The sequence below is a fragment of the Anser brachyrhynchus genome (assembly GCF_964034855.1).
Source record: "Anser brachyrhynchus genome assembly, chromosome: 16".
NCBI lineage: Eukaryota > Metazoa > Chordata > Aves > Anseriformes > Anatidae > Anser > Anser brachyrhynchus.
Window position 1 is genome coordinate 626,658 of NC_137734.1, and position 12,582 is coordinate 639,239.

Below are 12,582 nucleotides of genomic sequence, written 5' to 3' on the forward strand. Positions count from 1 at the left end.
GTCCCTGCCCGCGACCTTCGTGTCCCCGCCAGGCACTGCACGTGGCGCTGCGGCCGATCCGCCCCCAGGCTCCTCTTGCTGGTGGTGGCGGCGCTTGCCCACGGGCAGAGGCACCCGGCTCGCTGGGCTCGGCAAGCAGGAGCCGCACAGGGGCTGGGAAACGAGGCGCGCGCACCGAGAGCAGTGCCCCCAGCACGGCTGCGGGTGCGCGGGGGCTGCAGGTGGCAGCTCCGGCCACGGGGCCGGGTGCAGGTTTGGGGGCGCGGGTTTGGGGGTGCAGCTGGGCGGGTGGGGCTGCAAAGAGGCGCCGGGGGGGCAGCCTGAGGCTGCGGTGGATGGAGAGGGGCAGGCCCTGGCTTCGGCCAGGTGGACGGGGCTTTGGTGGAAGGGGCTCGTTCTCTGTCCCCCCCGGTGCGGCGTGCCAGAGGTGCGGTGCTGCGCATGGAGAGCGGGGCCTCGGCCGGGGAGCAGGTGCGTGGGAGGGGGGGAACCGCTCCCCGCCTGGGCTCTTCTCAGCCCACCCGAAAACAGGCATCTTTGTGCTGGGGCCGGCACGATCTCAGCTGTCTCACGGGAGGGTTACACCTTCCCGGGCCTATTTCCCTGCTCGGAAATTCCTGTTTGCGTCATTCACCCTTCGAGCGGCCAAACGCGCTCGTTGCTGGAGCTGAAACAAAGGGAACCCGCGGCAAGGAGCCCGCGGCCGTGCGCGCAGCCCCGGCCCCGGCCCCAGCCCCGTCCCCGCGCCCAGCCCGCCCAGCACCGCGCCGCCTCCGCCCCCGCAGCGGCACCGCTCCTGCGGCTCCCGGCTGGGCGCTGCCCGCAGCCTCCCCCTCGTCCTCGGGGGGCTGCGGGGCCGGGGCCGCCGTTAGCGGGGCGGGGCGGGCGGCTAACGGGGGCGTTTCGCCGCGTGCCCGAGCCCCGCAGCTCGCGGTGCCGTGAGGCTCCTGCGGGTTCCCCGGGCCGCGGGGCCGCCCACGTTGCCCTGCCCCGTGCCCCGTGCCCCGTCCCGGCCGTGCCGAGCCGAGCCGAGCCGAGCCGAGCCGTGCCCGCGGGGCTGCCGGGGCTCCCCGCCCGCGCCCCGCTCGGCAGCCGCCAGGTGAGGCTGTTGCTCCGCCAAAGCGGGCGCGGGGGCGGCGGGGGCGCTGCTCGGCTCCGCCCGGCCCCGCGCTGAGCCCGCCCGTGCTGAGCCGTGCCACGGGCGGCGTCCCGGGCCGGGCCGGGCCGAGGCGTGCCCCGGGCCGGGCCGTGCCCCGTGTCCCTTGTTCCGTGTCCCGTGCCCCGTGTCGTGCCACATCCCGTGTCGTGCCGTGCCCCGTGTCCCTTGTTCCGTGCCCCGTGCCCCGTGTCGTGCCACATCCCGTGTCGTGCCGTGTCCGTGCCGGGCCGTGCCCCGTGTCCCGTGTCCCGCGCCCCGTGTCGTGCCACATCCCGTGTCGTGCCATGTCCGTGCCGTGCCGTGCCCCGTGCCGTGCCGTGCCTCGTGTCGTGTCATGTCCGTGCCGTGCCGTGCCCCGTGCCGTGCCGGGCCGTGCCGTGCCGTGCCGGGCCGTGCCGTGCCGTGCCCCGTGCCGTGCCGTGCCGGGCCGTGCCGTGCCCCGTGCCGTGCCGGGCCGTGCCCCGTGCCGGGCCGTGCCGTGCCGTGCCGTGCCGTGCCGTGCCCCGTGCTGTCCGGCGCTGCCCCGTGCCGGGGAGGGGCAGGAGCCCGGCGCGCGTTGCGCAAGGCCCGGGGCAGGGCTCGGGGCTCTACAAAAGCTCCGCGGGGCGCGGGCGTTGCGAGGGCAGCGCCATGAAGCCGGGGTCGCTGCTGTCGCTGCTGTTGCTGGTGCCGCTGGTGGCCCTCCTGGCCCCCCGGGGCGAGTGCCGGCCGGACTCGGAGCTCGTCCTGGCGGGTGAGCCCGCGGGGCCGTGCGGCGGGGGCATGGCTGGAGCGGGCGGCCTCCGAGGGCTTCTCCGACCCCAGCGCCTCGATCGCTCTGCGGAGCCTCTGCCCCTCGCCCCCCGGTCAGGGCGCCGCCGTGGGGTCGGAGCTGGGCTGTGGCGCCGGGTCCAGACCGGGCCGTCCCCACTGCCGGGACGAGGGGAAAGCCTGCTCTAGACGCCACAGGCAGAACGGGGGGCTGGTGCTGCAGTGCCGGAATAAGGGGTGGTGGCGGGTTTGGGGCATCTCCGGCGGCTCTCGCAGCAGCGGCACTTCCAGCAGGCGCTTTGCAACGCGTCGTGTACCCACGCTGCTGCCGGGCGCTGGGTGCCAAGGGCAGCACGAGACCTGCTCTCTGCTGCGGGGCAGAGCTGCTCCTGGCTGCAGGGGCCGGGCTGGGGGCCGTGCCTGGGCTGGGGACTCTGCCTGCCTGCTGTAACCACCCCCCTCGCCCTCCTAGGGAAGCTTGGCCAGTGCCCTGCGCCCAGGAGGACCCCCGGAAGCTCCTGCGGCTACTTCTGCTCTACGGATGACAACTGCCCGGGCAGCGAACGCTGCTGCAGCAACGGCTGTGGACAAGAGTGCAGGCTCCCCATTGGAGGTGAGGGGGTCCCGTCCCCCGGCAGCCCCCTGTGGCCCTGAGGGAGCCTGTGCTCTGCTCTCTGGGTGGGGGCTGAGCTGGGTCCTGCCAACCCCTGCACCCCATCCTGGCACGGGGCTGGGATGCGCTGGTCTGGGCTCCTCCGAGCTCTGCCTGTGGGGGCATCCCCCACAAGGGCTGGTGCGGGGCCCCTGCGCGCCACCTCCCCCACTCTCAGCCCCCCTGGTGGGGGGACCCAGGGGTGCCCACTGCTCCCTGCCTGCAGAACCTGGGGCTGGGTTGGGCTGGGTGTGGGCGCGGGTGGGGAGGGACTGGCAGGGCCCTGACCCCACCGGGCACCCCCAGGAAAGCCAGGTTTCTGCCCCCGGCTGGACCCTGACATGATGACCATCTGCCTGGTGGAGTGCGGCAGCGACAGCGACTGCAAGGGCAACGAGAAGTGCTGCAGCATGGGCTGCCACGTCCATTGCGTGCGGCCGGTGCCAGGTAAGGGTGGCCAGGGGCTTGGCGGGATGGGGGGGCTTGGCCCGGACAGACCCTGCGGACACGAGTCTTTCTCCTTATCCACAGCCAAACCGGGCGTCTGCCCCAAGAGAAAGGTGCTGCAGACCTTAGTCGCTTGCAACAACACCTGCAGCGACGACACCGATTGTCCCGGCAGCAACAAGTGCTGCTTCACGGGCTGCAGCCGCGGCTGCGTGCCTCCGGCCAGACGTAGCAGCTACAACCCGGCTGCCGTCCTGCTGGGCTGGGGCTGGGGCTGCCGCCAGTGTCCTGCTCTCGTCGCCAGCCCCGTGCTCCAAAGCGACATCTGCCACTTGCCCCCGGAGCACGGCCCCTGCAGGGGACACTTCTATCGCTACGCCTACAACCCTGCCACGGGGACGTGCCGGGTGTTCTTGTACGGCGGCTGCAGAGGGAACGCCAACAACTTCGAGACCCTGAAGGAGTGCCAGCGGGCCTGCCAGAGGGGTGAGAGGAGGGCGCTGGGCTGGACTGGGCTGGACTGGGCTGGACTGGGCTGCTCCTGCCCAGGCGGAGCAGGGGCCGGTGGCAGGGTGGGAGCGTGGAGCCGCGTTGCTCCGCAGCCAGCTCCGGGGAGGCGCGGGCGGGGGCCGAGCAGTTCTGAAGGATGTGAAGGGCAACGGAGCGTGCAGGCGGCTGCTGCCGAGAGCTGCCCCACGTGAACCCGCTGAAAGCACCCTCGCAGGTCCCGGTGCCGCGGTGGTCCTGGGGCCACCCACCCCTCCCCGCCTCCCGGTGCTCCCCATGCCACTGGTGCCTGGGGTCGGCTCTCCCCGGCGGTGTCGGTCTCGAGCCTGTGGGTGGCTGGGCAGCCCCGAGCCCCTTCCCGCTCCCCACCCGCCTGCTGCAGCCGGGCTGTGCCGCAGTGGGACCACAGCAGGGAGGCAGCAGCTGCGCTCACCCGGCCACCGCGCACTTCTGCTCGGTGACTTCAATCAGCACGCAGCTCCGTCCTGGGAGCGGGGCTTGTCTTTGGTGAGAACTAGGCGATACTGTTAGGAATAATAATTTTGCAGCCTGATTATCAAAATATGAAACCTGCCAGTCCTAGGCTCTCAGCCCGCACAGGAGGGACGAAAAAGGCGCGCTCCTTGCAGGTTGCCTTCCTGTTTCTGTGCCAAATGCTTTTGGCACGAGGCGTGCACTGGGGAGAGCAGGCTTGGAGGGGGAGGCTGGCAGTGCCCCCGTGGGGGGGAGGCAGCACCCTGTGGGTGCTCGCTGGGTTGTGACACTTGTTTCCTAGCACAGCCGCGGGCGGTTGGGGCTGTTGGTGGTTGAACGGCAGCCGTGGCCGCTCCCTTCCCCTGGCACTGTGGGGTTCCGGGGAGGCTGCGGCCCTGGCGTGGCACAACAGCAGGGCCACGAGATGCTGCTGCCTCCTCGGGGCGCCCGCTCCATGTCCCTGCTGGGCTGGGGCCTGGAGAAGGGGCAGCCCCGGGGTCAATGTGCTGGGGGCGAGCTGTCCTCCAGCCCCCACAGCTCCTCAGCCCTGCCTGCACGCCCCGCTCACTGCCCTTCCTTTCTTCCCAGGGAGAGCCACCGAGTGACCCCGAGGGGATGCCGCGGCCCGGCCAGGTCTGCAGCGGGGCCGGCCACTGCACCCTGCCCTCTCAATAAAGCCGCCAGGACGCCTGGCTTGCAGCATCGTTGCCATCTCTCTCTTGCCTTCCCACCGCGTCCAGGGGCTGCCAGTGGCACCATGCGGCCTCGTGCTCCCCAGCGCCGTCCTGCTCCCCCTACATCCTGGGGAGGGTGTGGGGATGGGATTGAGCCCCCCGACCCCACCACAGACCAGGGCTGGCGGTGCTGTGCTGCCACGAGGGCTGCTGTCCAGGCAGGCGAGCTGCTGGGGTGTGGGGCCCCGGCCACAGAGTGGCAGTGGGAGAGCCGGGCATCGCTCACGGACACCAGGGGCTGGTGCCAAATGGGTGGGCGATGCCCAGGGCTGGGCACAGGGAATGCCTCGGGGAGGTGCTTTCGGGAGTGCAGGGGGTGGGCTTGTGCTGTGTGTCAGACCTGCAGCACCCAGACACCGCTGTGCCTGTGCCCTCCCCACGCGATGCCAGCTCTGACCACTGGCAAGCTCTGCACACAGAGATGGTGAGGAACTTGAAACAGAAAAGACGAAAACCTGCTGAAAGTGCCCATTTATTATTCAGCTCCCTCTCTCCTGGCTCCTGCTCAGCCCCAGCCTGTGCTGCGGTTGCTCCTTGGTGCAGGGCTGGAAGCCCGGGGGCAGCCCCCGGTGTCCCGGTGCCAGCCCCCGGTGTCCCGGTGCCAGCCCCCGGTGTCCCGGTGCCAGCACCCAGTGTCCCGGTGCCAGCACCCAGTGTCCTGGTGCCAGCCCAGGGCCGCGGGCGCAGCGCAGGGACCCCAGCCCACACGCTTGGAGCTGCGCTTCCGAGGCACGGGGCGGGCACGGGGAAGGGAAACGAGAAGGGAACGCGCGGGGCTGCAGGGCCAAGTCATCGCGGCGCTGTGATCGAGCACCGCGCGGTGCCAGGGGGCTGGGGGGGGGCTGCTGCCCGCTGCCACCCCGTGCTCAGCACCCCCCTATCTGCGCTGCCCCCATCAGTGCGGCTCTCAGGGGGCTGGCGGCAGCGGCTGCCCGGCCGCCTCCGCAGCGCGCGGCTCGATTGCAGCTCTAATAGCTGCCATCCATAACGGGGCCTCCGGCCGGGCGAGACGGGGGCGGACGGGGGGGCCGCGGCGGGCGCTGGCTGCCTGCGGGCTGGCGGCAGCCCTGGCCCCGTGCCATGCGGCGCAGCCCCGGCCAGCGGCGCGGCCACGCGTGGCGTGCCGGCTGGCGGCACAGGGAAGGCGGCCTCCCAAAATGGGGTTTTTATTACAGCCATACATCACCGCGGCGGCCTGATGTGGGCAGACGGCGGTGATTTTTCTTCATGGTTTACAGACAAATGAGGGGAAGGAAAATTGATGTGAACTTTGCTATAGCGAGAGGTCGGGCGTGTGGGCAGGGAGCTGGCAGCGCTCGAGCTGGGGGCTGCGGGGGCCACCTGCCAGCCCCCCCCAGCTCCCTGGCCTCTGTCTGCAGGACAGACGGACGGGAGCACCGGCAGGACCGGGAGGCATCGTGTCCAGCCCGGGCACCGTGCTTGTTCCTTCCACGCACGTGCAGGGTGTGCGGATGAGGCACCGCGGTTGAGCCCCGGGCCCCGGGGGCGGCTCCCCCCCACCGCTGGGGGCCGGAGGGTGACGGGACCCCAACGTCCCCGGCCCCATCGCCCGCAGCACGGCCCTGAGCGGGCGGCTGCGCTCGTCCTCGCTGGGGAGGAGTCTGGGGGGGACGGGCGGGCAGGGTTATTAATTCCAGCGGACATTCATTATCACTGCAGACGTGGCTCTGATGTGCGGCTCCAGGCTGGCTGTTGTCACAGGCTTTGGGTGAGATCTTGATTGCCCTCACCACAATTAAAGTCGCCTCCGAACACCACGGTCCTGCCTGGCATAAGATAACAGTTAATACCCGCAAATAGTGACTATCAGCTTCTCCATAAGGCCCATAAATATTAATACAATTCTAATTAGTTCCTTTAAATACATTGCCTAAATTAAGCATTTCCTCAGCAATAAATCAGCGGTGCTTTGGCATTCTGCTCGTGCACATTCAGCAGATCACGGGCTCTCCCCGGGTCCCCACCGGCCCCGTGGCCGGCCCCTGCAGTGACCGGGGGATCGGACCCTGCGGTGACCAGGGGCTGTGCTTGGTGGTGCCGTGCTGAGCCGAGCCGTGCCGAGCTGTGCCACGCCAAGCCGTGCTGTGCTCAGGCGGAGCTGCCGCCCCCCTGCAGCGTCCCCCAGAGATCCCCAGGCTGGGCCCTGGATCCCTCTGGCAAGGTCCCCCGTCCTGAGGCAGCGAGCAGGGGAGCCCCGTGCTTCGGGGGGGGCTTTGTCAAGCGATTGCGAGAGAGGATTTTCAAAGATGAAATATCTCCTAAGGACTCTGAAGTCACTGATATAAAAATAAACCAACTATTAGATTCAGAAGAGGAAAGGGAGCCCAGGCTTCACTGTACAAGCAAAAAGTGCCCTGTGACCCTAATCAGGAGTAATATTATTAATACATTTTCCCCCAGGTGCACCCGAAGATTTGCATTTCCAGCAATTTGCACAATAATGAGGCAAGCTGACCAGGCTTCACCTCTGCAGCAATCACCTCCAAATCAATGGCAACGTGCCGGTGAGCTCCTGTGGAAGCTCGCGGGCTCCAGCTGCAGCTGTGCCTGGCTTCCTGCGCGCCGCTCTTCCTCCTTCCGTGGGTGGAAGCACCACGCGTCCTCCCCGCTCCCTGGTGCCGGTGGCACTGGAACAGAGCAGACACCAAACTCACTTGCTCGAGGAGAAATTAATACAGTGTGAAGCCTGTAGTGGGTGATTTAAGAACTGAATTTAAAATCTCAACACAAAGAGATTTTTTTATAAGGTCAGAAGAGAGATTAAATGCTACAGACAAGCACAGCACTTGCCATTTCAAGCATTGCTTTCGCCATAAATACTTGGGGCTGGCGCCGCGTGGCTCAGAGCCCCCTGCCCCCCGATGGGGCTGCCCCGGGGCAGCGGGGGGGCACGTTGCTGCGAGTGCAGGCAGTGAGTGACATGATGGCAGCCCTCGCCGTGCCGACGTCCTCGTGGGCACGTCCCGAGACAAGGCACAGCTGGCCCGAGGAGGGTGAGCACAAAGGGCTTCTGTCTGTGGCTGCGGCGCAGGGTCCCGACAAGCTGGAGGCACCGGCGCGAGCTAGGGCTGGGGGGGGGCTGCACCCCCGGGATGCAGGGAGTGGGGTCAGCTGTGGGTGCCGGGGGGGCCCTGCCCGCTGTGCCCCCAGCCTGTGCCACCAGGGCTGGCGCCCACCCGGCCTTCCCGGTGGGGCCAGCTCCCCATGGCAGGGACCGGGATTGATGGCAAGAGATTTGAAAGGCTCCAAATGCGGAGGTTACATCGCTGAGACACCCCCATCCATCACGAGACGCTCATTATTAAGTAACGCCCCGCACGCCGGGCTGATTTCACACCTTATCTGAACCCAGCAGCTGTGCCCTAAATCCTGAGCGCCGCGACTGTCTGGAGGAATTTGGTTGCCTGTGTTTAAAATTAGTGTTAGCATCTATCATTTCCCCACACCAAATGGCTTCTGTGTCGGCACTTGGCAGCACTAATCTGTCACCGGGCTCTGTGCTGCCCAGCTCAGTACCCTCTCCGTCACTGTCACAGGACCCCTCATTGGCAAAATGTCACCCAAAGGACAAGTGCCACAGCTTGGCCTCCCCCTCCGCCCCTGTGCTCCTCTGTGCCCATCACCACGGCCGCCAGCTCCGCTCCCGGCAGGGCTGCCTCAGGCTCCAGGCTCCGCGGCACGGGTGGTGCCCGCCCCGGACGGCCCCTCTGTGAGTGCCGGGGGGCTGCCCCTGCCGCTGCCCCAGCTCCGTGGGGGGGCTGCGGCAGAGCCCCCGTCTGTCTCCAGCTCCCGCCGCCTCCCTGGGCCCCCCAGGCCGGGCAGCTCCAGCGCAGGGTGCGGGATGTGAGGGTCTGGGGGTCCTGAGCCAGGGCGCGAGGTCTGGCAGCCGGGGCCGCCGAGCTCCTGCCGCAGCAGGGCAGGGCCATAAATAACCTCCCATTAGCGCAGCGGCGTCGCTGTGCTGAGTGACTGATTTTGCTGGCTACATTACGGGCTTCATAAACACAGTCGTTTATTCCCAGCCTTTGCTCCGCCGCCTCCGGGGCCGGGAGCCGCGCTCGCCTCTGCTCGGGAAGTGGCTGCGGCCCCGGTGCCGCGCCGGGCTCTGGGCCATCCCAAATCCCGCGGGTGTCAGCGGGGCTGAGGGTTGAGCCTGGCCACGAGCAGGTCCTCGTGGCTGTGCTCCCCCAGGGCACGCAGCTGCGGGTCCCTGTCATCAGCGTGGGGGTGAGCGGGCGCCCGTGCCGGAGCTCTGGGCCACCTCCTCGGGGGGGCACCGCGCACGGCCCCGGAGCGGCACCGCCGGGGCTCGCCGACACCCACGGGTGAGAGCCGTGACTGCTCCCTGCGGCACGGGCACCGCGGGCAGGAGCCACGTCCTCGCCCAGAGGGATGGAGGTGGACTCAGGCAATGCCATCCCTCACCGGGTGCTCCAGCCCTGCTGCAGCCAGGCACGCGGCGTGGGCACAGCCCGCCAGCCCTCACCCCACCACACCAGCTCGCCGCCTCCCGCGCGGGCCGTGGTGCCGTAGTGCCGCGGTGCCGGCCCCAAGCACGTGGCCGGGCCCCTCCTGGCCGCTGCTGCCGGCGCCTGGCGAGGAGCTGCTGCCAGGCAGGTGATGCTGGAGCTGTCGGCGTGATGAAAAGCCTCCTGCAGCAATGCAGATAACATACAAGCACAGGTCAGGCGAGGCCCGTGTAGCCCATCCATCAGGCCCAGCAGCTACAGGCGCTCCCCGTGCCACCATCTGATGCATGTTATCTGGCACAAATGCGTTTCTTCCCCCAAGGTTAAACGGATGAGTGAGGTTCAGGCAATGACAGCTCTGCTTGCCCTGCAGAGGCGATAAACGAGCTGGAAGAACCAGAGGGAAAAAAAAGGTTCATGTGCTGTCAAATGCTCCTTTTGATGGTGCCAGCCTAGGCACTCTCCTGCAGGGTGCCGGCACGGGGCTGGTGGCAACGCGGAGCCACGCACGAGGACGGGGACCCACGATGGGGACCCACTCCCAGCGGTGAGGACCGTCACAGCTGTGCGGTGCGGCCGTGCCGCTGCCGTGCGGTGGGCAGGTGAGCGCGTGGTCGTTTTGGCCGAGCCCCCCTGCCCCGTGCAGGCAGCGCTGGGGGCACGGGTGGGCAAGATGCGGTGGGAACGCGGTGAGGTGGAACCGGTGGGGAGGGGGCCCCGAGGTCTGCAAGCTGGGACCCCAGGAGAGCCAAGGGTGGGGTCTCTAAACGCAGCCTGGGGCTGGGTTTCCCCCACCCTGCTCTTTTTGGCTGCTGGCAGCTTTGCAGCGAGGTGCTGGGGCCCTGCCGGGGGGTGGTGGTGGCCCCGCGCCGCTGGAGCCCCCATGCCCGGGGCATTTTTGCCAGCTGCAGCAGAGCCTCCGAGGTGTGTGCGGGGGGGCGCCTCCCGCGCGGCTTCGCCCCATCGGGTGCCACTGCCCTCGCTCAATGTCACACTTGGAGCCTGTCAACGTGAAAAAAGGTTTGCATCCGATAAGCGATCGGGCTGTCAGCTGCGGAGTGCTGCTCGCTTGTGATTTACTGCAACGTCGCTAACGGAGCACAGATTTTTCTTAATCTAAATTGAAAACTACTCAAGTAGAAAAATAATTTCATTGCTTCATCTCGGAGGGGCGGGGGGAAGGCGGAAGCCTTGTGCCGGGGCTGGCTGGCCCGGGCCGGCAGCACTGCACTCGCGCCTTGGCTCCCGCGCCCTGTGCCGCCGGTTCGGCCCCGTGCCACGAGCCACTGGCACCGCCGGAGGAACGGCAGCTGCGTGGGCGGCGGCACTGAAGCCCCCTGCGTGCCCCCGCCTCGGCCTGGGAGCTGCTGGCACCCCTGGGCGAGGGGTTGCAGGGGCCGGGTCCCTGCCAGTGGGGCGTGGGACAGGCCCTGGGGCAGCCCCGTGGGGACACAGGAGGGGGCACGTCCCCGGCATGGCACGGAGGCGGCGCGGAGCCGCGGTGCTCGCCGTGCTGTGGTGCCTGGCCGTGCCGCAGGGCTCACTGTGCTGCAGGGCTGCGTAGCACAGCGTGAGGAGGATGAGTCCCGGGCATGCAGGTGCCTCTGATCTGCCCGTGCTCGGCAGGGCACGCGTCAGCCCCGGCAGGAGGGTGATCCGTGCGTGGCAGCGTCATGGGACCCCCGGGCAGCACCGTCCCCGCCACGGGGCGCGGGAGGCCGCGGCAGAGCCAGTGCTGGAGCTGCGGCCAGGGTCTTTTGCAAAGAAAGTGCGAGTGTCTGCACCCTGCTCCCTCCCAGCTCCTCATTAGGGGCTAACGGCGCTGTTGGCGCTGTTGGTCGTTAGCAGTGAGCGGGCAGGCAGACGCGCACATGCCCGACCAGGCTGCTACACGTGGCCCCCGCTCAATTTTAATTTGCAGCACTAAATACAAGGAGGGACCACGAGCAGGGCCGGGGCTCGGCTGCGCCGCCAGGGCAGGGCAAGCCCTGGGCAGGAGCGAGATTTTGGCCGTTGTGCCACGGAGGGAGCCGGGAGGGGCTGGGGGGGCACAGCCAGGTGCCGCCAGGCCCCGCCGTGCTGCACGCAGGCGCAGCCCAGGCACGCGCTGCCTCGCCGAGAGATCGGCAATTTGGAGCGTGAGCGAATTCTGGGAGCATTTGCTGAGCTGGATAATAACGTGCCCAGTGAGCTGCATCCCAAGCACGCTGCCAAATTAAAGAATTTTTTTTCCCCTTTAATTTAAAAGTCACCGTTGGGAAATCTCCATCGGCCTCACCAGTGATTTCCCCCCAGGCTGGCTTTCTGGAGAAATCTTTAATTTTGATTGTCACACTTTCTGGAGTTTAACTCGGGGAAGCAGAGCCATAAATAAGGTGCCACTTCGGCGCCGAGGCTCCAGCTGTGCCGGGACAGCGAGCGGCACCGGCGCGGGCAGGCAGCAGCCGCGGGAAGGGCGAGCAGCCCGGCCGTGGTACCAGCGTCCCTCCCCGGCACCTCGCCCCCCGGCCCCCTGCCCGCTGGCCAGCCCCGCACACCCCAGCCTGATTTCACAGGTCGCTGCCCCTTAATTAGCTGGGCCCTGTCCCCCCCACCGCCTGCAAAACCGCAGGTTCGTGAAAATCTCATTAGCCTCAATTCCACAGCTGGCTTCTCCCGCCTGCACCGGCACCTCCGCGTCGCCCTGCGGTGCTGGCGGGCTCGGGGCGCGCTCTGCCCGGCGCCCGGCACCCCACGGCCGCGGTGCCCAGCTGGGCTGCGCCACGCCGCCTGCCGGCACCGTCCCACCGGGCTCCGAGGCCGGCACGCTGGGGCGCAGCGGGGTCTCTCCGTTTGCTGCAACATGCGCAGTGGGGCCGTGGCTCCTCTGCAAGAGCAGTCGGGAGGTACAGCCGGATCCTACAGACCAGACACGGTGTGGGCACAGGGCGGCGAGTACGTTCGAAGCCTGCTTCACAGGCCTGTCCGTGTGCTGCTGCTCCCCGGGGCTGCCCGAGCCCCGCCGTGGTGGGGCTGGCCCGAGGGGGCTGCGTGGAGCCCCCCACAGCCCCTCTCCTCTCTCTGCTTGGGCAAAACTCGCCGGCGGTCACAGGCAGGGTTTTTCCTCTCCCGTAATGAGGCCTTGGAAAGGACTCGCCGCACAGCTCTGTCAGCAATTAAGAGAAAGGGAAAAAAAACACAAGCGCCTCCCTTTCGGCGCAGAGCCCCGCGCGGTGGTGCTGGGGTGAGCTCCGGAAAGGTTACAGCCCATTTGCATTTTACCCTTCAGTAATTTCAACACTTACGGGTGCAATTAAGAGGCAAGTCTGGAGTTATGAAGCTATCAGTGCGGAGAGACCTGAATACTAACAAACTCCTGTACGCGCTCAC

General features: G+C 68.1%; 1 protein-coding gene across 1 annotated transcript; it reads left to right on the forward strand.

Moving 5' to 3' along the window:
* Positions 1–1,724: 1,724 nt before the first annotated feature.
* LOC308179068 (uncharacterized protein) lies at positions 1,725–4,693 on the forward strand. The gene is made up of 5 exons (XM_080558668.1): positions 1,725–1,892; positions 2,382–2,522; positions 2,868–3,008; positions 3,093–3,494; positions 4,578–4,693. The coding sequence occupies exons 1-5, from the start codon at positions 1,790–1,792 to the stop codon at positions 4,592–4,594; spliced, it is 804 nt and encodes a 267-aa protein (XP_080414794.1). The 5' UTR covers positions 1,725–1,789; the 3' UTR covers positions 4,595–4,693.
* The last annotated feature ends 7,889 nt before the right edge of the window (positions 4,694–12,582 follow it).

Bases quoted from the DNA above. Each gene is read 5' to 3' on its own strand.
- LOC308179068 (XM_080558668.1), top strand. From the start codon at position 1,790: ATGAAGCCGGGGTCGCTGCTGTCGCTGCTGTTGCTGGTGCCGCTGGTG. The intron at 2,523-2,867 runs GTGAGGGGGTCC...GGGCACCCCCAG, and splicing joins GTGCAGGCTCCCCATTGGAG to GAAAGCCAGGTTTCTGCCCC. The intron at 3,009-3,092 runs GTAAGGGTGGCC...CCTTATCCACAG, and splicing joins TTGCGTGCGGCCGGTGCCAG to CCAAACCGGGCGTCTGCCCC.